Source organism: Polyodon spathula, chromosome 19 (assembly GCF_017654505.1).
Source record: "Polyodon spathula isolate WHYD16114869_AA chromosome 19, ASM1765450v1, whole genome shotgun sequence".
Taxonomy (NCBI): domain Eukaryota; kingdom Metazoa; phylum Chordata; class Actinopteri; order Acipenseriformes; family Polyodontidae; genus Polyodon; species Polyodon spathula.
This window is the reverse complement of record NC_054552.1, coordinates 18,293,459-18,317,603: the sequence shown is the minus strand read 5'-3', so window position 1 is coordinate 18,317,603 and position 24,145 is coordinate 18,293,459. Positions and strand designations below refer to the sequence as shown.

At 38.7% G+C, this 24,145-nt stretch overlaps 1 protein-coding gene across 1 annotated transcript in view; it reads left to right on the top strand.

Annotated features, from left to right (window-relative positions):
• Positions 1 to 403: 403 nt before the first annotated feature.
• Positions 404 to 24,145, top strand: part of LOC121294442 (inhibitory synaptic factor 1-like) — an 89,335-nt gene continuing 65,593 nt past the window's right edge. Inside the window, exon 1 of the mRNA XM_041218128.1 lies at positions 404 to 1,880. Coding sequence (XP_041074062.1) covers positions 1,737 to 1,880 — 144 coding nt within the window. The 5' untranslated portion in view covers positions 404 to 1,736. The remainder of the gene's footprint in view (positions 1,881 to 24,145) is intronic.

Here is a 24,145-nt window from a genome sequence, read left to right as displayed (position 1 = left end):
AACAGCCTCTCCAAGCAGACAATCAGTAAGGATGCTTCAGGCTGCAAGGGCAGAGGGGGAGACAAAGCACATGACAAGCCTGCAAGCCCACTAATTCTGCCTGCCTGCCTGCCTGCCTGCCTGCCTGATGCATTCCAAATCCCATTCAGATCAAAGGTGTCAATGCATTTGCAAACCGGGGCTCACCTTAGAGATGACGCACGGATGCTTTACAAAGTCAAGCTCTTCTAATGTGTTTGATTTGCTTAAATGCTATCTGGTTACATCTCTTCTATGTCCAAAATAAATTCTGCTTCTACCTGTCTTGAGAGAGAGAGAGAGAGAGAGAGAGAGAGAGAGAGAGAGAGAGAGAGAGAGAGAGAGAGAGAGAGAGGGAGATGAGGCAGCTTTTAGTGCAGTTCGTGGTTACAGTCACTAGCAATAGGTTGTGGAGATGGGAGACGAATTGGGTACAGCTGACAGTATAGGAGAGACAGTATATATAGTGAGGATAAGGTGGTTAGAGAAGAAAGGGTTTTAAAAGCAGCATATTTGCAAATAATTTATTTTATGTTGTATATTGTATATATTGTGCAAGATCTCACACTAAAAATATTAACTGAATCTCCAAGTAAGATAACTAAATTATTCTGCTAAACAACCACCACGGAATTTATATGAATTGCTGTTTTACCTTAAATCACAGCGGTATGTGATTTTCCTCCTCCGTTCCAGCCAGGATTTGTTTCAGGAGCTGTCAATACTTGTCTGGAAGAAACGAGCAGCAAAAATTGGATTTCCTTAGCAACTGAGGAAGGATTCGGGCTCCTTTTATTTTATATGCGTTCAGTTAATTCAATTTCTAAGTCACTGACATCTAAGGGAAACTGAAAGCAGCTCTGAGCTAATATGAAGATGGCACTGAAAAAGAACACGGCAGTCTCCGCCTTTTCTGCTTGCTTTCTTTCTTTGTAGCAGAAAATCTGGATTTTGATTGATATTGCTTTTTAATGCATCCAATACCTTTTTATGTGGAATAAAGAAGTCTGTGATAAAAGAAAAGATGCAGATTTATTTGTTTCACTTCATGAAAATACAGGGCAAATTACCCAACTGCCATAAGAAGTTGCGAACGAATTCCAGTCGTCATGTAATGGCTAAACATCACGGATTTCTATTTTCAATATTAAATAAATAAATAAATAAATAACGTTGTCTGTTCTATAGGGAACAACAGCACATTTGGAGTAAATCTTCCTTAGCATCTGCAACTGTGCCAGTAAAAATCTCAGGGATACCTGCTCCTTTTCGGAAATGTTTCATTTGCAGGTAATTATGTAGGCAGCCTCCTGGGCAATGTAGTTGTTGTGATCGACCAGGAAACCAGAGGGACACAGTTAAAAATGCTCATGGTCCAGGCACTGTTTATTCTGGATAACTATAAACACTGGTACTAGGGTTATGTAAAAATAAAATGGCAAACATTTATAGTGGGGATTTATAAATATTTATATCCACACATTCTATTTCAAGGCGGATTGTTGCTTAATTGTTTTACTTGAATTCTTCTTAATCGGGGTCCAGTGGAACAGCGTGGGGTTGGGGCAGATGCCATGGATTTGTAAGCTTTGCTGCAAGAGCTCTTAAAATGTTGAGATCTCGCTGTGCTGCCGGGGCTCCCCTTCGGATCAGCGAGGCTCACGGCGAGAGAAATGGACCCCTCGGCTACCCCCAGCGCCCCCGCTGCCTTGTGAAGGATGTCCCTCATCAGAGCACCGGCCCGGGACAGCACTGAGACCCCCGGCCAGAGAGAGAGAATCCGCAGTCGCATGAAAATGGTGATCGACCAGCTGGAAGGGATCCTCAGGGAGCTGAAGGAAGTGGCCAGGGAACTCCGAGAGGTAGGAGCACCTTCACTCGCTGCCAAATACTAACATTGCAAAGTTATTGTTCTTTGGGCTACTATAGGTAACTTTGTTGCCTATACAACTAATCTAACCAATTAAATGATGCAACCATTACTCTTACTATACGGTATGTGTGTGCATGTGGTAGAGTATCTAGATGATGTATAGCTATGAGCAAAAGTTTTGCATGACCTAGAATTGTAGGATTGAAACATAATTAAAATGCAATACCAGAAACCATACTAGTACAGTATTTCATGTAAGATTTAATTTTTTTTTTTTTTTTTTTTGTTAAGTACATGGAATACTACAAAGCGAAATTTAATTCAATATGTAACCTTAACATTATTCAGCAGCCGTTATTTATGAAGCAACATTAGTTCATTCCAGAGGGTGTTGCAAAATTTTTGGCCATTGGTGTAAACCTTTGAAGATGTACAGATTTTCATGCCTATACAGTAGCTATCTAATAGGTTTACTAGTATAGATAGACGACAAAGTACAAAATACAAAAAATCATGAAATTCTCATGGGTTAAAAATCTTCATAGAAATGAGAGCAAAAAGGGTTCAAATAGATGATCCAACAATATTGTCTGAGAGAGAGAGAAAGATATTTTATAAAATATTTATTTCATGATAAACCCTCATTAAAAAGGGTGATAGATAGATAGATAGATAGATAGATAGATAGATAGATAGATAGATAGATAGATAGATAGATAGATAGATTATGGCTAAAATACTTTCCATTTTATTTTCCTGTTATTTTCTCTTCAAGGGAAAGTCAAAATTATATTTCCATACAGCTCAAGATAGATATCTTGATAGACAGCATTTTTGTTGACAGCTCATTAAAGATGTAAGCAACAAGAAAGTACACAATTGTACTGTAGCAAGCACACTGCAAAATATGTAATTTGCAGAAATGCACTTACTTAACTGAATCTAAGAAATGCATGGTTAAACACCGAGTTGTATTCTATGTGTCATTTTAACTGTCAAAGCTCCGCTTGTCCCCGCTAGCATCTCTATCCCCAACAGTGCATTGTATTCAGGTAGAGGTCAGGGCTAAAACGGGTCTCAGATTTCTACGCAGTGAGTATTACACAGTAATCAGGCTAACTCTCCCTTACATTAAACACACAGCAGTGCTATATTCCATTCAAACTTCTCATTGAAGGGGGGTGTACATGAATCCAGTGCTGCTGCTGCTGCTGCTGATGATGATATCTGGGTACCCTTGTGGGATCTAGTTGTATTTTCAAGTACTAGAGTACAGTACTGAAGATGACAGCACATTATGTCGTCGGTGCCTTTTTCTCTGTAAATAATATTAAATCTCTTAATTTTCTTCCCTGTTCACGGCTCTTTTCTATATCTGTGATCCTCCATAGACTTGACAGTTGTGCTAATCAAATACACAGTTTTATCTGGAGAATTCAGCTGAAGTCTGGGTCTATGGCCTCATAGCAAAGAGACATTAGCCCAATATTAATTCCTGCCATCAAGTTGATAAAGGTGTCACTGGCTGTCAAAGGTGCTTTAAATACGAACTTCTGTCATGTGTCAGGTGTTTCAGGCCATCTGTGTCAGGTGTTTCAGGCCACACTGTAACTGCCTGTATGAATAGGGAGGCCAGCACATCAGCTTATGAATAAAATCTGGAGAAGGGGGGGGGGGGGCAGGGGAGTCCTAGGCTGTACAGTAAGCTTGCTCGTCATCTTGGAATTGGTTGTAGAATTCCTTTAAAATCAAATATGTTAATCTTAAAATTACCTTAATTTTATTTTTAAAATTAACTTCTCAATTGACCGTAATACTTATTTAAGTTATTTTCATGCAGGTTTTACTGGTGGGTAACCCTTAATTCCAACCTTAACTGTTGGTTTAGAGGGTTATTAAGTGCTTTGAATGCATTCTGTGTCTTACTTGTGGTTTAAGGGGATTATTGGGGAGTAAAAATTCCCTTAAAGTTCATAAAGATTATATTGGACTGCTAGAAAAAAGTCAAGCCTCCATTGATTAAAGTTATTGATGCACATAGGATATAAAATAAAATATTTAGTTGGGCTACAGGGTGCAGCAGGCTAATTCATTCATGTCATCAGTTGTGTCAACCTTGTAGACTTTAGTCTACATCATACAGGCACTGCTAGCAGTCTCTGCTTGAGAGAGGGCCAGGACTGAATCTGGTACATACTGTATGAAGAGAGTGTTGAGACCAGGACTGGCTCGTAAGAAACAAAACCAGGTTCATGCATATTGTGTACTGTACTGTACAGTATATGCTGGCTGTAGTAAATACATATTTGTAATAAACCACTATTTTGAATTCAATATGTAAACCTTCTGTAGATTCCATCTCTAGGAAACCATTAATGATTTAAAATGCATTCCTATTTGTAAATAACTGAAAATTGAATTGGTTCATCTTGTTGCTATTAGATTTCAAGGTGTATTTCACATCGCATAGCAAGGTTGTGATTGAGTTTGTTTCTGAATGAAAATAAAAATGTATAAAATTGGTTTTATACATTTAAGAGAGACAAAGAAAAAAATCTTTACTGTAACTAAGCCACATCTCCTATAACCCACTGCATAACTGGATTACTTGTGCTATTTTACAAGATTACCCAACAAGACCAAACAAGGACTTCATGTTATTCACTCTTTGTAGATTGCACACTGCTACAATTTTTCTTTTGACCAATATCATGCATGTCGAGGTCTGTCCTTTGCTGCTTTGAAAAACACTGTAAAATCACCAGTGCTCCCCTCATGGACAATGAAAAAGTGTTCAAGTTGAAGATTTGGAAAGGCATATCCTAAGCCCCTTTCACACTGAATGTGGTATGTGGTTTCACAATACCACGCAGTGTGAAACCACATACTTTGTTCTTACCCAGATTAACCTGGGTCTCATTAGTCCACCTCAGGATGTGGGTTGACACGCTTTGACCCGGGTTGAGCAAGACAAAATGCTTGATGGCCGTTTGTGAGCCGACACAATAAGAAGCAGCCACGCCTGCGTGAGGTTTCACTTTTTTATTTGAACCTTTTATTTTTGCCCTTGTGCCCTGTTTACTTTGTTCCTGTTTATTTGTTGTTTTGTTTATTAAATGTGCACTCTAGTGCTTAAACTGAAGCTTCCTTGTTTCTGAGTCTCTTCCTGCCGATAACAGCTTGAGCCGTGACTAGTTAAAAGTAACAATTGTAGTAAAGCAATAAGTGAGACCCTGTTTAAAGTGCTGATGTTGTTTGACAGCCAGAAGTAAATAGAGTACCAACTACAGTTGTGCTGATATATATATATTATATATATATATATAGTCTTATATCTGTATTATATATGATATCTATATAATATATATAATCTATAATATATAGCATATAACGTGTGTGTGTGTGTGTTGGAATATTCTGATATTTGTCTTAGTACTAGTTACTCTTAGTAAATTTAATCTTTGGTAACATTTTTAAATGCATCCCTTAAGCAATCGACAGTTGATATAAATAGTTTCTTTTTTGTAGCACAATGTGAAATTAATGTAATAAAAACAGCTTTGCAAATGATAGTTCACACCTTCTCCATGAATAAACAATAGCTTGTACCATCAGATGCATGCAACATCAGACTTGAAACTGAATGTGTAATCCACAGGGTAAAAGGAGGTCAACAGGTGGAATCCAACAGCAGCAGCTCTGCAGGTGAAATCCATCAGAAAAAACACAGTGCAGTCTGAGCGAAACTGAACAAGAATTGCAGAGACACACTTTTCTCAAAACAGCAGTGAGAGCAGGTCCTCTTTAAACTGACAACTCATTTCACAATTACACTAGCGCTGCTTGCAAAATTCCCTAGGTCACTTGCCTGATTAGACGTTTATTAGAAAACTATACATGAATTAACATGAAGCGAGGTGTGGCCTTGAGCCATGGGCTTCTAGTTTGTTGACAATTTGTGATAGAAATGTTGGTCTGTTATCTTTACTTCCACTTTCAAGAACACACTCTCTAATTTGCAAGTATTTCCCGTTTATTCAGTTTGTATTCTCTTTTTAAGTCTTCAAAGGATTCCAATGTGTTTTTGTGGAAGAGTGCTCCTAGGTCTTTCCAAAAAATAGCTTTTCCACCAGTTTTAATTTTGGAGTTGATCCATATTGTTGAATTCCTTGTCAGGAAAGGAGATTCTTTCTCTCTCCTGTGTTTCCATAACATAGGAGAATAGGAGAGAGAAAGACGTAACTCCATATTTCCATTGAGTGGATCATTACAGGGATTTTTGCTTTTTCTTGCAAGATTTGACTCCTGGGTCAAAAGGTGAGTTTATATGGGCTTCAATGTCATTGATATGATATTTGCTGGAAATAAGAAATAAACATAAAATATAGACTAGTAACATTACTGTGGAAGGGTGGTGGGAAATTCACTGACAAGGAGACAGAACTTTTAATTGTAACTCTGCTCAGGCACACTGATTTATTTCAGCCCGCAGAGGGCGCGGTTGTCCGTGACTTGAGTACTGGCAATGGTAAACAAGACCACGGTTATACCAGTCCAAGTACAATGTCCACTGCAGGTGCACTCGCAGTTACTCTGGAAATAATGAATCACAAAGGATAAAAGGCGAAAGAAAAGGGGAAAATAAAACACAGTAATAAAACTACAAAACAAAGGTGCTGCACTCGGCAGCGTTCACCCTGACCGTTGCTACTCGTACGGCCTGGGTCTCCGTCCTAAGTTCATGCATTTCCTCACTACCCTAAACAATCATCAGGGTCTGCCCAAGTTTTTACCTGCTGCAAAAATAATACTTTAATCAATTATGGCTCATTTCATCTCCGAGGGGGCAGACCCGAGGGAACCCCGGAGCTTCATTTTATTAGTGCAGCAACCCCCCAAAGCCCGCCCTTCAGCCACTCAGAGAGGGGTAAAACCCACACACCCTCTTTCCCACCTCTCAATGCCGTGACTGACAGGCGGATATTCCCGCAACACTACAAATGCACCCAGAGAGTCAGCGCAGGTCTCCCCTCCCCCTAATGTATCATTGAATTACCTTCAATGGTACATTAACAATACAACCTTCAGTTACACTCATTATATGAAGAATTCCAATAAAGAACCAGATATATGCTCACCAAGCAATTCTGAGATGCTTGAAACAATGTCCCGGGTTCCACTGTATGATTCAGAAGTACCCTTCTGTAGGTGTAGCAGCGCCGTATCAGTGAGGTAACAAAACAGAGTTCATAGAGCCAGATTCACTCAAATTTATCATACATTAATGCAATGATTCATATGGCAATATTTTCCCAAAATGATTTCCCCAGCAGGGCCTGTATGGAAATGAAGACCCAAGCTGCCAAGGCCTGCTTGTGTAATTTATGTATCTCTTTTCCCCGGCACGGGGACAGAGCCTCTCTGGAAATGAGCGTGTCAACTGAAAGGAGTGTGCTCTCTATAGTATCTTCCCACAGCAATCCAACAAGGGGTGCTGCTTAAAGCTGCAGTCCTGTATGAATAAAATAAAGTGACATTAACATGTGACTCTGTGAGCTGTATTCAGAGCAGCTGGAGGTAAAATAATGCCAAACATGTGTAAACCTTCAGAACTTTTAGATAAAAAAGTGACACTTTAGTAAAATGTGCCTGTTTTGACGTCTTTGAAATTCCAGTTGCAATTTATAAACATGCAGATTTGTTTTTAAAGCTTAAGAAAACAAAACAAAACAAAACAAAACATAAAAAACATTGATCTTCTCCAGTCGTTCAAAACCTTGTTCAGCATCTTTACTTTTGATTAACTATGTCTAAATACACACAAAACATCCCCTCATTTGTGTGGCATAGATTTATGGAATTTAGTTTCACGATGAAACCAAGTATTTCTTTTGATGTAAGCATCAACTATACAAAATTGGTTTTGAAAGACCAATGTAGTAATACACGTGTTAGCCCTGAGGCACGACCAATTACCAGCACTTGTCTTCAGAAGCTGCACCTGATCTTTACGATAAAACGACATTTTTGCAGGCAATAATTATTGTATTACTTTTTGAATTTTTACTCTACAAAACTATATAATGTCTTTTGTGTTATATCACAAAAGAAATTGACAAATATGACATTTCTCAAATTGTATCAGATATTATTTTTTTCTACTACTAAGTCTGTGCAAAGGAAAGAACATATTGTAAATGGAGTAAAGCAACTGGAATGATAAACTGATAAGAAACAACATAGGTGAGGAAAGGTTACAGGTGTTCTGAGCAGTTAATTTCTTTCTAGGTTAAAATTATTTCATTTTTGTCTCTCACACAAATTGATCCCGATTCATCATTCACACAATTAGTGTTAATATAACTCACTGTTTCCAAATCTGTTAGTACGTGGAGTTTGCATTTGCACCTCCTCTGATTACCCATATATAGTGCAAATTACATTCCACAAGCTGTGTTTGCAGTGTGTTGGTCTAGAAGTTAAAAAATACAGATTGCAGATCACTCAAAAAATAAAGAATCTGAGTGTCTTTTGCAGTGTCCATTGCCTAACACAATCAACTTTCCCTGTTGATAAATCACATACTCTTGGTTCCAGTGTGTGTATGCAGTTACATGGGCACAAACTCCTTCTCTATCTGATGATTACAAGTACACATTACCACCATGTAGCAGCTCCTTGTCTCTTTATGAGTAAGGTCCTCTCCCCCTCCTCCTACACCCTAGTGTTTTTAATATACATCTGTTTTCTTACCTCATTCAATTTTGACTATTTTGTTTTATTTTAATGAAACAGTTCAACTGATCTTGTCTTGGTGTCATTTTAAAATGACATGGAGCTATTTGAACATAGGACAAATTCAAACGGCATACTGTTTGCAGAATAGAATTTTCATTTATGCCATGCATTTGCAGCCTAATGATCCAGTTCTATTTAGTATAATATATTATACAAATATTGACTGGAGTTGAAGCTTATAACAGATATTGGGTTTTTATGAATTGCATAATGACTTGAAAAAGCTGCATTCTAATGTCGTTAATTAAATGAGCATCATTTGCTTCTGTATATAAAAAAAGCATCCTTTCCATCAAGTTCTATGTACCTGGAGACACATCTCATGTCATATGTTATGTTGTATGTTATGAATGCTCTGAGATCTGCACCAAAAGGTAGATTTTGACTAATTGGAACAGCATGGCTTTGCTGTATGTTTCTTACTAGGGTAGTTAGGAGACAGCACTCCAGATAAGAGTTGGGTCACTGAGTAATTTACTCTGCAATTTAGACACTATGGGAGTAAAATGTACTTTGGGTGAGTAAAATGCAACATTCCCTTTCAATAAGTAATGTACATGCTAACTTTAATGCTAATATGGGGTATTTGGTAACTAGCCTTTTTCTTTAACAGTAATGGTACTTTGAACTACAACTTAATTTACAATTGTTCAGCATGTAGACACTGGGCTTTCCTTATTTTACACCTGAAAAAATCCAACAATGTATTTTTCATTTAGTCCTGCCTTAATACTATTAATAATATTATAGTTCAGGAAGCTGCTACTCTCGCTGTATCTACTGCATTCAGTGGGTCCTCCCACCAGTACTAAGCTGTTACAGTTTCTTTGTTTTCTGTAAATATTCCTTTATCAGCTCTCACTTTCCAACTTGACAGACAAGATCTCTAAAAATGTCCAAAATGTTTTTAAAATATTATACCGATAGTGCAGTAATGCAAATAAAGAAACGACAATATGGTATTCCTTACTGATCGCCTTGCTATAGCAATATAAAGCACCTAATAGGTTAGGTTCAGGGTGACTAAAGGTAGAGTTTCGTGAGGTGAACAGACTCGAACACATTCAGCTTCTTCAATGTGGAACAGGAACAGGGTTTAATCTTTTTGTGAAATCAGTTTGTTCTATTTTTTTCTGTTCTAGCGTCATGGCTGACATCGATTTGGGGATGAAGTTTGTGCATTGTGGTGATTTTTTTTTTTTTCAGTCAGAAAGTTCCAAGCAGTATTTATATCTTATGTAATAAACTATATATTATTGTGGGTCAAATATATTCCAAACTAATCTAATCTAAACTAAACAGTACAGACCACTGTAAACCGAGGTTATGTTTATTGAGGTTAGTGAGTAGCCCATTGCAATTGCTAATATTAGAAAATCAGCTTTGACCAAAAATTTTGCATCACTCTATATACAGAAGTCATAAAGTCCAATGAAACCAGCTGAATAACATTATGTTAACATATTAAATTAAATGCCGCTTGTAGTTTTCCATATACATAATGAAAAATTGACAACAATTGAAAATGTGACATTTCAAAATCTAATAGGAATTACTGTACTACTATCATATAGAGGTGGCCCGATTTTCTTGGCTGATACCGATAGCCAATGGTTATCTACCCATATCGTCCGATACCAATAGGATACCAATAATAATAGATAGTGCATGTAACTGTAAAACATTGCATATTATAACTTCTATACTGTACATTAGAAAACTAAAATGTAGCCTATGCAGCGTCAACTACAACAATGATGTCGACTTCATACCCTGCTTAATATTGCAGCACAACTTAAATTGTTCACTTAATTAAAAAAAAAAAAGAGATGTCATAAAAATATCCGGTAGCAAAATTCAGTCAAACTTGATTTCGCATACATCCGTAACCAAACGTATACTAAAAACAAAAATTACAAAAGGTGATTTTGAAGTACATTGTATAATAATAATAATAATAATAATAATAATAATAATAATAATAATAATAATAATAACTTAAATCATCAATCATGGGGTTTCCATGCGGGTCAATTTATATGTGAAATGGCAATGCGCGTGCACGTTTAGGAGAATTACTCGTGTAAATCTTGTTTGTGGCTGAAAAAAACAGCCAAAGAGAGGGATAGGGTAAACCTAATTTACTCGTGTAAATGACGAAACACACAAGAAAATCCACACTCAGTTTTGCATGGAAACCCACATTTCACGTGTAAATATTGATGAGCTTGTTTATTCTTAACTATAGATATTGCAAGGGAGCAGGTCAGTTGTTACTGTGGATTCCAAGATGGCAGATAGTAGTGGCTGACGGGCAATTTTATAAGAACATAAGAAAGTTTACAAACGAGAGGAGGCCATTCAGCCCATCTTGCTCGTTTGGTTGTTAGTAGCTTATTGATCCCAGAATCTTATCAAGCAGGTTCTTGAAGGATCCCAGGGTGTCGGCTTCAACAACATTACTGGGGAGTTGATTCCAGACCCTCACAATTCTCTGTGTAGAAAAGTGCCTCCTATTTTCTGTTCTGAATGCTCCTTTGTCTAATCTCCATTTGTGACCCCTGGTCCTTGTTTCTTTTTTCAGTTCGAAAAAGTCCCTTGGGTTGACATTGTCAATACCTTTTAGAATTTTGAATGCTTGAATTAGGTCGCCACGTAGTCTTTTTTGTTCAAGACTGAACAGATTCAATTATTTTAGCCTGTCTGCATATGACATGCCTTTTAAACCCAGAATAATTCTGGTCGCTCTTCTTTGCACTCTTTCTAGAGCAGAAAGGTGACCATGGTTAGCAGTGCTGTAGTTCACCTTAATGATAATGCGGCCTGCTTTTTTTATTATGTTTTTTGCTGTGCCTGGACTGTCATGTTGTATATCTCTTGTTGATTTACAGTTCTGTGTAAAACCACTTACCATGAACTGCGTTATGCCTTTGTTATAGTATTAAAGCAGCTGTTTGAGGATACCCTTGCTGTAAAAAACTACGCTAAAGTTAAACATGAAGAGCAAGTGAGCTGTCCTTTTTTTGATCCCAGCTATGTCCAAAGACAACGTGTGTCTGCCCTCCACGTTAATAAATATAGTTGGTGAACTGGATGTCATGAGCCAGCTCAATTGCCCAAAACAGCGCAACAACATCCAACAAGTTGTTGATGCCCTCTCAGAACTGACCAAATAAAATTGCAAATGAACGTATTGATTGTGTTTTATTTGTCTGCATCATTAATATTTTACACAACAATAAATCCAACTTAAATCCAAGTTAAAGGAAAAGAGAGAATTTCTGACAGCATGAGCCTCCTCAGATCGCTGCTGTCCAATTGAAACTGGCGGCTGAGGCAACCACAGTTGCCAAGTACACTTCACCCACTGTAACATGGGTTGTGCTTCTTTTGGGCTTGTTGTGAAAGGCAGTGCCACTTTTTTTGACTGTAACCTTCCCCTTCTGTCTCTCAGGCAGGCACTGATTCCTGAACCTCATTTTGTTATTGACAAGAGTTTGTGCAAGATACAACAGGCAGTGTCAATTTTGGAAGCAAATTAATGCACTTCAGTCCGTTTCTGCCATTTCCCTTTCAGATGCTCATTAAAGCTTCCTCAGCAGCTGTCAGGCATCTGGACAGGTAGGGTTTTAGGAGTAGTATACACAGCAAATATATATATATATATCGTGATGTGCAATACCTGTTGGTCAGTTTCATTTTATACCTCCGAGTTTATTTTTAATTAATAAGTTGAAAAAGTATTCATTACTAACGATATGACACCCCTCTAATGACATTTGAAAAACAATTTGGGCAAGAGCAGTAAAACACATTATTAACCAACCAGGCATAAGGTATTTTGCTTTATTACAGCAGCTTAGATTCACTCTTCTACTAGTTGCTGTGCAGGGAAACCACATTTTCACAAAATTTCACTTGTAATCCTCAAAAATCAGCACAAGTACTTTACGCATAGCTAATTTACATATCAACCTCCACGTTTCCCATTCATTTGCATAACGTTGGGTGAAATGGCCGGTTTACTCGAGTAAAATAAACCGAACGAACGGAAAAACAAAAAGGCATTTTACACCAACCATTTTTCTTGTGTAAACGTCCCAAGTTAAAGAAAAATGACTCGCTTGGAAACGCCAGAATTTTATTTAGGATTCAGCCTGTTTTTATTTATTCATTTATTTCTATTTAACGCATCAGAATAATATTCTAGTCACAGTTCATCGTTACATGTAATGTAGCATCAAGTCTGTTCTGCTGCACACAACTCGCTATCCTATTGTTTTCCAAACACTGCTCTTTTCAGACATATTTACTGCAGGATGATCGCATGTTACACAGCAATGGAAAAATGAATGTCTCAGTGTTCTTGCGTCATTAGTACGAGCACCGGACCAAACATTAAATTATGTTCTGGAAGGAATTCAAGCATGAATATCGGTGTAAGTTATTGGCAAAAATAACACAAATTGCAGATAGCCAATTGTATTTTTTTTCCATATCGTGGGAATCGATAGGCTGCCGATTAGGTGCACCCCTACTATCATGGCTTCCGGTAGACTTTTGCAGTATCATTTTGTAGTTTCTTTGATTACACAAAGATAAATAAAATATCTAAATTATGTTTGTGTATATATATATATATATATATATATATATATATATATATATATATATATATATATATATATATATATTTATTTATATAGTATTATGTCTCAAGCCTAAAATTCTAGGTGATGGAAAACTTTTGAACATAGCTGTGTCTGCAGGGCGCCACCATGTTTCACCCCGTGGAACTGCTCCTCAATCAGACCAGGCTGTTCCACCAAACAAGTACAACACATTCCACAGCAAGACAGTGGAATGGTTTCGCCAAATCAGATTGTCCAGTTCTGTTCGGTATGTTCACTCTCACAAAATTACGCTGTAAGACCGCAGAATCCAGTTGCTTATTCACCAGTCACAAACAAAGATTGCAAGTGAGTACTTTAAATTGTTTATTTTTTAAATTGAAAACCCATACTTATTGGTCATGAGTTTCTGGCAATCCTTAGGCAGATTACAATTATCTGTCCCTGCATTTCTATGATCCATTCTCTAGCCACTGCTTACAGTATATTTACAATTGACCATTGAGAGGCCAAGTACTATGAAGTACAAGAAGCTTGAAAACTTGCAAACTCAAGATCCCTATTTTTTGCAGCTATGCAAATCTTTCTTTGTCAGGGTCATTAGTACATATATTTAGGAAAAGTCAGGAAAGCGCAGCTCCATATCTTAAACACATGCACAACAATTTAAATTTAAGTTCCAAAAACAGACAAAATGACCACCTTGGTCGTTCTAATGTTAACACCAGCTGACTGGCACATGAGCAGACACATAGGTTACATGTGGAAAGAACAATGCACATTGCGATGTCTAAAAGCAAGTGTGTGTATTGCAAAGCCCAAACAGCCAGTCATAGAGAAAGCTTTAACGTGAACCAATAGAGAGCAGAGCAGGAATAAGACAATTATTGTATTACAGTTAATTTCTTGAGAATGGACCGTTTAGATTGCACAGAATATATAAAACGATCTTTCAAAGATGGCTGTTGTACTGACACCAAGGATGTAAATAAACAAAAGAACAGATACAAAGCCTACAAAATCGCTAAAACTAAGCACATGATTGTGACAGGGAGAGCCAAACACTTGATCCTGTGCAAATGTGTGCTGCTAGGAAGTGGAACAGGAGATGCGTTGCTGGGCAACTAAATAAGCATTTCGGCTCACCCAGCACTGAGCTGATCGGGAGGTCTGGATTGGCTGGTGGGCGTGCCCGGGGATGCTGCCCAGACCTCAGATAGTGTCTGTTCCACAGCTCGAGACTACTGCACGGCCATCACTACACAAACTGAGCAAAAGCTTGTGGTCGTCGAGGAGTAGAACATGCTGCTTTCCCCAGCATTAACTACTACAGAACCCTTCAACTGCAAGACGGTTCTCGTGAAAGCAATGCCCAGCCTAGGCCGTGTCAAGAGGCAGGAGTCGCCCAGAAGCAGGTTAGTTTAGGGGATGTTGATCCCAACCAGCATATAGAGAGGGTTATTCATAGTATAGTAAGATCTTGGTTCCCTTTTAGTGAAACTAGTGCTCTCCTTGTGTGGCAAACTTATTTATAGCTTTGTTTTGTTTTCTTTATTAAATCTGACACTAGGGCTACCATTGCTGGTACCCTAGTGTCAGCAGCTATATTATTAAATCTGCGCGCCTGTGTGATGTGTCAACACCCACTGCTCTGTGTCTGACTCAGTATTTTTGGGTGACGACCCACACACGTAGCACTTCCCCCTGTTACAATGATTAAGAGAGCATATAAACTCATACTCTACAGTGTTTAAACTTGTAGCCATGCGTACACTGTTCTATGTATTTTTGTATTTGTATGTGCAGTATTAGTAAGGTATTGTATAGTATTATAATGTGCCATGTATAGTATTAGAATGTGCCAATACATTATCTAGTTTGTGTTAATTGTGTACTAATAAAGTAAAAATAAAGTGTGCTAGGTATTCACGTTATTTCTGTGCAATGATTTATACATTTACAATAAATTGAGCACTTTAAATGCAGGTGTGTGCGATTTCTTTTTTTAAACGGACACCTCGTTATTTCAGACAACGTGTCTGTCTCCTGACATGTCTGGTTCAACGAGGGGCTGCTGCACACATTTTGGTAGAAAAAGATTCCAGTTTTACTCATTCCCGACCCACCAGCTCACCATGTGTCCCGGTTGAGCCTCTCAAACATTTGTCAGCCTTAAATATCATACGTAATTCTTATTTTTTCAATGCGTAAAACATCCAGTATGCAATTTAACTGGAGCGCCGGAGTCACTAACCTTTAAACTCAGACAGTACCATTAGGAATTGCTTACTGTCTACGTTTTTACAACTAGTATCTTCTGTTCTGAGTATTGCACACATATAACGTGAGAGAGAAAATAAAATGGTGTTGCGAAGCTGTGGCTCACAGGCCTGTTGAGGTTATTACTCATTGTGGAGACGCTTAGCGGAGCAGAGGGGCATGACAGCTTGTGTTAACAGGAAGGTCACTGAGCACCTCCTACAGCACTATTTAGTTCTCATGATTCACAGTGTAGGAGAAAGAATTGAGTGCTAGGAAATGCCTACCACAGTGTCTTAAACAATACTTAATGTGTGAAGAGATACACATTTGCTGTTAAAATAGTATTATTGTTAATCATTTATATAAATGACCTGGACAATGACACACATTACAAAGTTATTAAATTTGCAGATTATACCAGACTTGGGGAGTAGTGGACTCTGAATCCACAGCCCAGCTAATCAAAAAGGATTTAGACTTTTAAACTTGTGGTAAATTACTGGTAATTTGAATGTTAAGAAATGTATTGTATATTGGCCATAATAATCCAGGTTATAAGTATAACATGAATGGGATGGAAATAAGGGACTTTGAAAAGGATCCTCAGGGTTATAGTGGATTCAACATTAAAGTATCTTGCCATGTGGTGAGGCAATTAATTAGGCAAATAGAATGTTAGGCTATATTGTGAAAGGTGTGGAATACATGTCTAGAGAGGTTATGCTAAGATTATACAATGCCCTAGTTAGACTCAACCTAGAATACTGTGTGCAGTTTTGGTCACCTCATGACAAAGAATTCATCATTGTGCTTGAGAAGGTACAGAGAAGTTTAAACCGTGCTGATCCCAGGACTGAATGACATGAGCTATGAGGACAGATTAAAAGAACTGAATCTCTTCAGCCCGGGAAGGAGAGAGAGAACATGAGTGCATAAATGGAAGCGGATTAAAAGTAAGTTTAGAACTGAAGGCACTTTTTACACAGAGGGCCCTATTTAGCAACGTTCGCAAACCCCTAAAACAATCGCAAAACAGAATTAGGCGCACTGTGGGCAAACAGACTTTGCCCGCATATGTGGTTTAGCAACTGTGTTTAAGTGCCCACTCGGTAAGTCAGTGTTAGCACTGGACATGGGCTGAACTTTAGGGGAGTGTCCTCATTTACATACATATATAGCGATTTAGCAAACCAACAACGGTGTTAGCATTTGCGTTTCAGTTGACATGTGAAAACCAGGTCTAAACTGTGCGCAAATTACATGGTCGACTATAAATACTGCTGAAACTACCAGGGGAACAGGTAAAAAAAAGGGAGAGAGAAAATTTCTTCTACATGGCCAGACAAAAAGAGGAGGAGATGTCCCCAAATATTTAAAAGTCATCTGTCCTTTCTGCACCTGTCTGACACACTATGTATGCAGCAATTTCGTCTCAACAGACAAACAATCACTGACATCTGCGAACTGCTTCAGGCTGACCTGGAAGGAGACATGCAGAGCACACTGTTTGCTTGTATCACCAAGGTACGCATACCAACACAGAATAGACACCTCTACGTAAATCGTAAGGGGACCTATTTGGTCAATGTGCAAGTAGTGTGTGATCTGTGATACCAATAACTACATCACAAGTGTGTATGCAAACTATCGTTGCTTTGCTCGTGATTTGTTTATCCTTGCTAATTTGCAGTTGGCAGCTGCATTTCAGCGGGATGGCAGTCTAAGAGGCTGGTTGATAGGGGACAATGGGTATCCACTGAAGCGGTGGCTACTGACACTGCTGCTCAACCCCACAACCCCTGTCAAACAGAGGTATAACCGTACCTTTAAATGTGCTCATACTGTAATTGAGCAAACAACTGGAATCCTCAAAATGTGATTCTGATGTTTCGATGTTTCTGGGGGAACAATACAGTGCACTCCTCAGAAGGTTAGCAATATCATCGTGGTTTGTTGTGCTTTACACAACATAATGGATGTTGAACTTCCAGAGGAAAGATTACAGGGTTTGGAGGGAAGCAGATGCTGAACTTGATGCCCCAGTATTGGAGGTTGCAGATGCTGCAAGTGCCAGGCAGGTCAAACAAATCTTTTTAGACAGGGGTTCACATAACTGGTACTCAGGTACGCATGCAGACCAATAGAAAAAAAAAATGTGGACTTAGTTATTGTTGTTTAAGGTGCAAATGTGTACCGTCAGTATGTATATATATATATATATATATATATATATATATATATATATATATATATATATATATATATATATATTTTTTAGCAGGAAAGCATTTATAATAAAGGCAGCGATGATGCTCACGGTTCAAAGGTGAGCTATACATGCATAAACTTAAGGAAAACTCCCAATTCGAAATGTCTTCAATGAGGTTCAGCCTTCAGAGATTTACATAATTCAACGTCTCTTAAGCACTTTTAATTTGGTAAAATTAGCATCAAATGTTTTCATTTAAAAAAAAAAAAAATCCATTAAAGATAAACTCTTTTTAAAAATGCCCACTGTCTACATACATTACTTCACATATAATATTGCCATTATTAAAATATCACATTACTGTGTCTATATTTTACTTTGATGTAATAATATGGACACAACAACATAATCCATTTATACTCCCCAAGAATCCTGTTTTATTTTGATATGTTTCTCTCTTACATGGTGACACACTGTAGATGCCTCAATTGAGTGACTGATTCCAATATGAGGGCCTTTGTCAGCTGTAATATTCCTCAGCAATGCCAGTTAAAAGTACTCAAAGAAACAACACTAATAGATTGACCTCAGCTGTTGTTGTTGTTGTTTAAGTAGTTTGCACACTCATGTCTGGATTTCAATCCCTCGAGCGTGTTGTGCCTAGTTTTACTTTTATATGTGAGGTCTTGGCTGTCATCTTTGCAGACATATATTTTGTGGAATAATAAAGCCCAGTTGTGAATAATAACGATTCTTGATGTGAACAGTAATATTATCAGGACTTCATTAGTAAAAGATGGAAATCAAGCCTGTCTGCCTGTATTTGCCTGCAGTAATGGAAAGGCTTATTGAGTTTGCATTCTTGTTTTATTTATGTTCTTTCCTGATCGTTGAGTTAGACATTGAAATCCCCTAAAGGAGTTTTGTACCACTCCAGTCCTAACCGGTCATTCTAGACCAGGTTTAACATGCACAATAACTGCGTTGGACCAGGATGGAGGTTTAGTTGGTTCAAGTGAACTGTTAAGGTTAGGTTTTAGGCACACATATTGTTTGATTTAATTCTGTATTTAATTGATTTGCTTAACAGTATTTGAGGGTGTGGGTTAAAAAGAAAGTAATGGGGTTCCAGAAAAAAATAGCATTCCACGTCCCCACATGCTTCTACAACTGTTTAAAAAACACAGCTGCCATTTCTCTTTTCATTGTTAACATCCTGACAACATTTTACAATTAAAGTTTATTTAAAGCTCTTTTCAAAATGGCCTCTTAGTGCACTGATAGTTAAGGCTAAATCATAAATTTGAATGAAGTCAGTGAAATCTTGGAAATGGACATTTTATTATGCACTTCATTTATTTCTATCATAAAATCCAGTATGTCATGCACTGAAAATAGAAATCTGCAAGTATCTATAAATTGTTTGGTTGTGATGCACGTAACATTTACATGCAGCTATATAGGTCAGCAAACAAGATTTATGAGCGAGCAAGCATGCAAATGAACATAGATCGTATTTTACTATAAACTCCTGGTTGTGATCTGCATATACATACAGAGCTTGCAAATTAATTGTTTAAGCAAAGAAGTGGGCTTGCATCTTCAAAAAAATATAATTTAATATTTACGCTGGATGCAAACTGAGAAATAAGAGCACAGTTTATTTCAGATGCTGTCATGTACAGTATTCTAAAAAAAAACTCCCAACTTTTAAAAAGAGCTTTGAAACAGACTTTAAAGTTGGAAGTGTCAAATGTTGTCAGATGTTAACAATGAAAATAAAAATTACAGGTATGTTATTTAAACAGTTTTAGCAACACGTGGGGACATATAACACTTAATTTTTCCAGAACTCCCCTACTTACTCTTACTGCAGAGCAGTAATCAAATACTGGATTTTATTGCCCAATCTGTTTGTTATGACTGTGTCACAAGGATAGTAAAGTGGTGACATCAGAACAAGGAAGTAATACAGAGATGACTGATGAAATGTGTGTTTATTTAAACAGAAATAAAAGGTTTGGAACATAAAACACAAAAACCAAAACGACACGGTGGCCAAACAAATAGACAGACAGACAGGCAGAGTGGATAAACACTAAACAAGTATCGTGCGAGGCCTCTTGCATGAGTAGCATTTGTTATTTTAGATTTTATTTTAAATTAACTCTCCTCTCTCTCGCCCATTCTCCACTTCCCAAACACACAACATAAAACCATAAATATGCATAGGGGTGGGCACACTGCCACATATCTCCCTCCTTGAGCACAGCACACATGGCCTCAAAGGCCAACTCCCCCCTTAAAAACCCAGCAGTCCAGGTCAAAGTCTTGGGCCGGGAAGGAAAGCTTCGCTGGGCCCATGGCTGAAAATAGTGTCAACTCCCCTGCCAGTAGTGGCATGACTGACAGCATGTTGGTCCACTTCCGTAGTGGAAAGGATGCCGGGGAAGGTGGTCTCCTGACCTTTCTCCACTTCTTCATAGCCGGCAGCTCCCTCCTGTGGGACTCCAGCCACAAGAACTCATGCAGCGAAATTGCTGCAGGGGGAAGATCTCCTATCCTCTCCCCCCTTCTTCATAGCCAGCAGCTCCTTTTGGTGGGAATCTGGCGACCATGACCCCTGCGGCCAAGCGGAGCCGGCTGCGACCTCAGGTGAAGCAGAGCTGGCAGCAGCCCCGGGCGGCTCCGAACAACAGGCTTTCCTAGGAGATGGCAAATAGCAGGCCTCCCCAGGTGACGACGAACAAGCCTCCCCAGACAATGCAGACGTGGCATCCCCAGGCGATGTTGAACAGGCATCCCCTGGCGATGCAGAGCATCAGGCAATCCCAGGCGATGCAGAGCAGCAGGCATCTCCAGGCTATGGCGAACAGGCATCCCCAGACGATGGCGAACAGGCATCCCCAAGCGAACCAGCATGTATTCACCCTCTGCTAGTGGAGGTGGCGGAGGCAGAGGCAGCTCCTGCTGCTCTTCTCCTGGTGGTGGAGGTGGTGGAAACAGAGGCAGAGGCAGCTCCTGCTGCTCTGCTCTGCTCTTGGTGGTGGCAGAGGAAGAGGCAGCTCCTGTTGCTCTGCTCAGGCCAGTGAAGGTGGTGGAGACAGAAGCAGCTCCTGCTGCTCTGCTCCTGAAGAGGCAGAGGAAGCTCCTGTCAGTGGAAGTAGAGACAGCTCCTGCTGCTCTGCTCTTGGCGGAGGTAAAGGCAGCTCCTGCTGTGCTCCTGTCAGTGAAGGTGGTGGAGGTAGAGGCAGCTCTTGCTGATCTCCTCCTGGCAGAGGCAGAAGCAGCTCCTGCCTCACTGCTCCTGCAGGTGGAGGCGGCGGAGGAAGAGGCAGCTCCTGCTGCTCTCCTCCTGGTGGTGGATGCAGTGGAAGTGGGAGCAGCATGTAGTCTCCTGACGACAACGATGGGAGCAGCGTGTAGTCTCCTGGCAACAAAGGTGGGAGCAGCAGGTAGTCTACCCTGTTTGCAGTGGACGTGTGCCCATACACCCCACAGCCAGGACACAACTCCACCGTGAGGTTCTTTAAACAGGCCTCTCAGTCGTCATTTCCTCTCCGCCTTCTCTTCCTGCTCCTCTCCCCACCTTCCTCTCTTGGGCTGGTTCCTCCTCCTCTTCCTGGAAGGGGCAGACAACCACCGTGTGTCCATACACCCCGCAGGCAAGGCAACAGCCTTGGTCCTCCAGCTCACCGCCACAGTCTCTCCAGAACCAGTTCTTCATTATTTTAATTTTAGTTTATTTTTTTATTTTTTTATAACACACTTTTTTCCTTTCTTCACAATCACTTTTTTTCACAAAAAACACACTCCTCTTTTTATCTTTTCTTCACAAACACTTTTTCAAAAAAACAATAATGAAAAAAAAACACAATCCTTTGCTGTTCTGACTGTGGTTTGTCCTGCTTCAGACACCATATGTCACAAGGACAGTACAGTGGTAACATCAGAACAAGGAAGTAATACAGAGACGACTGATGAAATGATATGATTAATGCACTGTTGTGTGTTTATTAAAACAGAAATAAAAGGTTTGAAACACAAAACACAAAAACAAAATGGCGCAGTGGCCAAACAAATAGACAGACAGACAGAGTGGACGAACACTAAACAAGTATCGTGCGAGGCCTCTTTCCTCTGTCTCATCCATTCTCTACTTCCCGAACACACAACATATAAACATAACTATGCACAGGGACAGGCACTCTGCCACAGACTGCCAAAGACATGGGATGCTATTACAGAGACCGAGTCATTATCAATTAAGACGGCATCTGTGTATATTTATTTGTGTAAACAGCTAAATGTATATTATATAATTCAGTATGGTCAATTCTGCAGTGGTCTTGTTTCACAGAAGACCCTAAGGTACTGTTTTGTTTTTGAGGTATCAGAACTGCTTCATTTTTTTTTTTTTTTTCATGATTGCATAACAGATTCCCATTAAATGCATTGTTACACATAAATACACATATAACAATAAGTTTATATGCCAAATACAGTGCTAACTTGTTATAATGCGGTTGTTGGGGTCCATAATTAGGAGACTGCATTATTTGTCTTTCACCTTACAATGAATATTGGCATTTTTGTTCTCAAAATGATTTACAATGCCCACAAGCCAAATGAATAGTAACGTACCATTTGCAGGTACTCAAATCCATGGTTTATTAAGATGATTATTCCTGGCCCCTGTTAGCCCCTTGCACTCTCACAGCAGTACATTCACACAGCAGCTTGTCTCACTCGGCTCTGCCGGCACCGTTGCCAACTATTTTTACAAAAACCCGCCCACTTCTTCCTGAAAACCTGCCCAAAACCTGCCCAAACAGGAACGTAAGTTGTGAGATCACAATCACCTCTGATGTTGTTCCCCATTGTAACAAATAGCAACTACACCTTTTGCAATTGTAACTTTGTGTTTGATGTGCTTATTTACCAGGGATCCTAGGAACCTTTTTGCTGTGGAATGACGCGGAAAAACACTTGCAAAAACATGCAAGGCTTTGTTTGGTTATTTGATAACCAAATGAATACACCTATCATATATAACAAATACGCCTATTATATATAATCAATTCACTTATCATATACAGGTAATTTTGCTTTAACGTTTAAAATTTAGTAAACATACATGTTCAATAAAACTGCTTCTGGAGTACAGTGGTCAAGGTTGAAATGTAGCTGCAGTTTACTTCAGTATCCAGTGTGTTTTTACTACTGTAGGAGCTCTTTGTGTATCTTACTCAATTTTAGCCTTTTATTTTAATAACGCAGAGAATTTATTTATTTTTTAATTGTGGAAAACTAGGGTCCCTGGTAATTACTAAACCTTCACCTGAAATATGAATCAATTATCATTCCTTTACTTTAATCAAGTAAAACCCCTGAGAACAAATTCTCATTTGAAAGCCTAGTACCTAGTCTAGTATTGTGTTACGTTTGTAGGCCAAAGTAATAGACTACCCACAATGTATTATGTGTCATATTCACAGATGTTAACACATTTTACAATGTTTAGCAAAGGTGATCTTAATACTAAGGGTTGTGTATCATATAGCTTTGAATTTTGGATTAAAGTATTGTTAAAACTTTAAAACCATTCAAAATATATCCAAATGTAATACCCACACAAATGCCCCAAACTAGCCAAAAATTAGGCACCTGCCCAAAGTCATTTTTTCACTCACAAAACAAAAAATACAAGCCCAATTGGGAATGAACCCACCCAGTCTGGCAACAAATACTGATGTGGGCATCCCCCCTATATGCTTTCATGTTCCTCCTCCCCAGACGTCACCCACCAATCCCGGCTGAGGCAAGCTTACCACTTCCCTGCTAACAAAAACACACCACCACACACAAACAGGGTCTGTAGACCAGTCCTGCAACAGTATAAATCCCAGATCGTTACAATATATACAGTACAATAGAAACTGCTATTCCATCAGTTTAAAATTTACACGACTCTTATTTAAATTGTATATTTTTTTATAATAAATGTTGTAAACTATAAATATATAACACAGAATCCAAGGGTGTTTATACACATTTATTGTTTTGTACTTGTTTTGCAACATTTTGAGTTTCTAATACAATTTATCCTAATTTTACAATTTATCATAACATCACCAGGATCATTTAAAGTATCTAGAACATTCACCCAAAGTTTGAGAGTCAAATTTCATTATGGGGGAAATGGGAGCTACGACCTTACTGTGTTATAATCGATTCCGCACTATAACATGTCGCGTTATAACAGGTTTGCACCTGAACTTGCTGGTTATTAGCTTGTAGTTTGACCAGTGAATAAATGTGATGTACTAGGAACTGTATTAATGATAATATAGA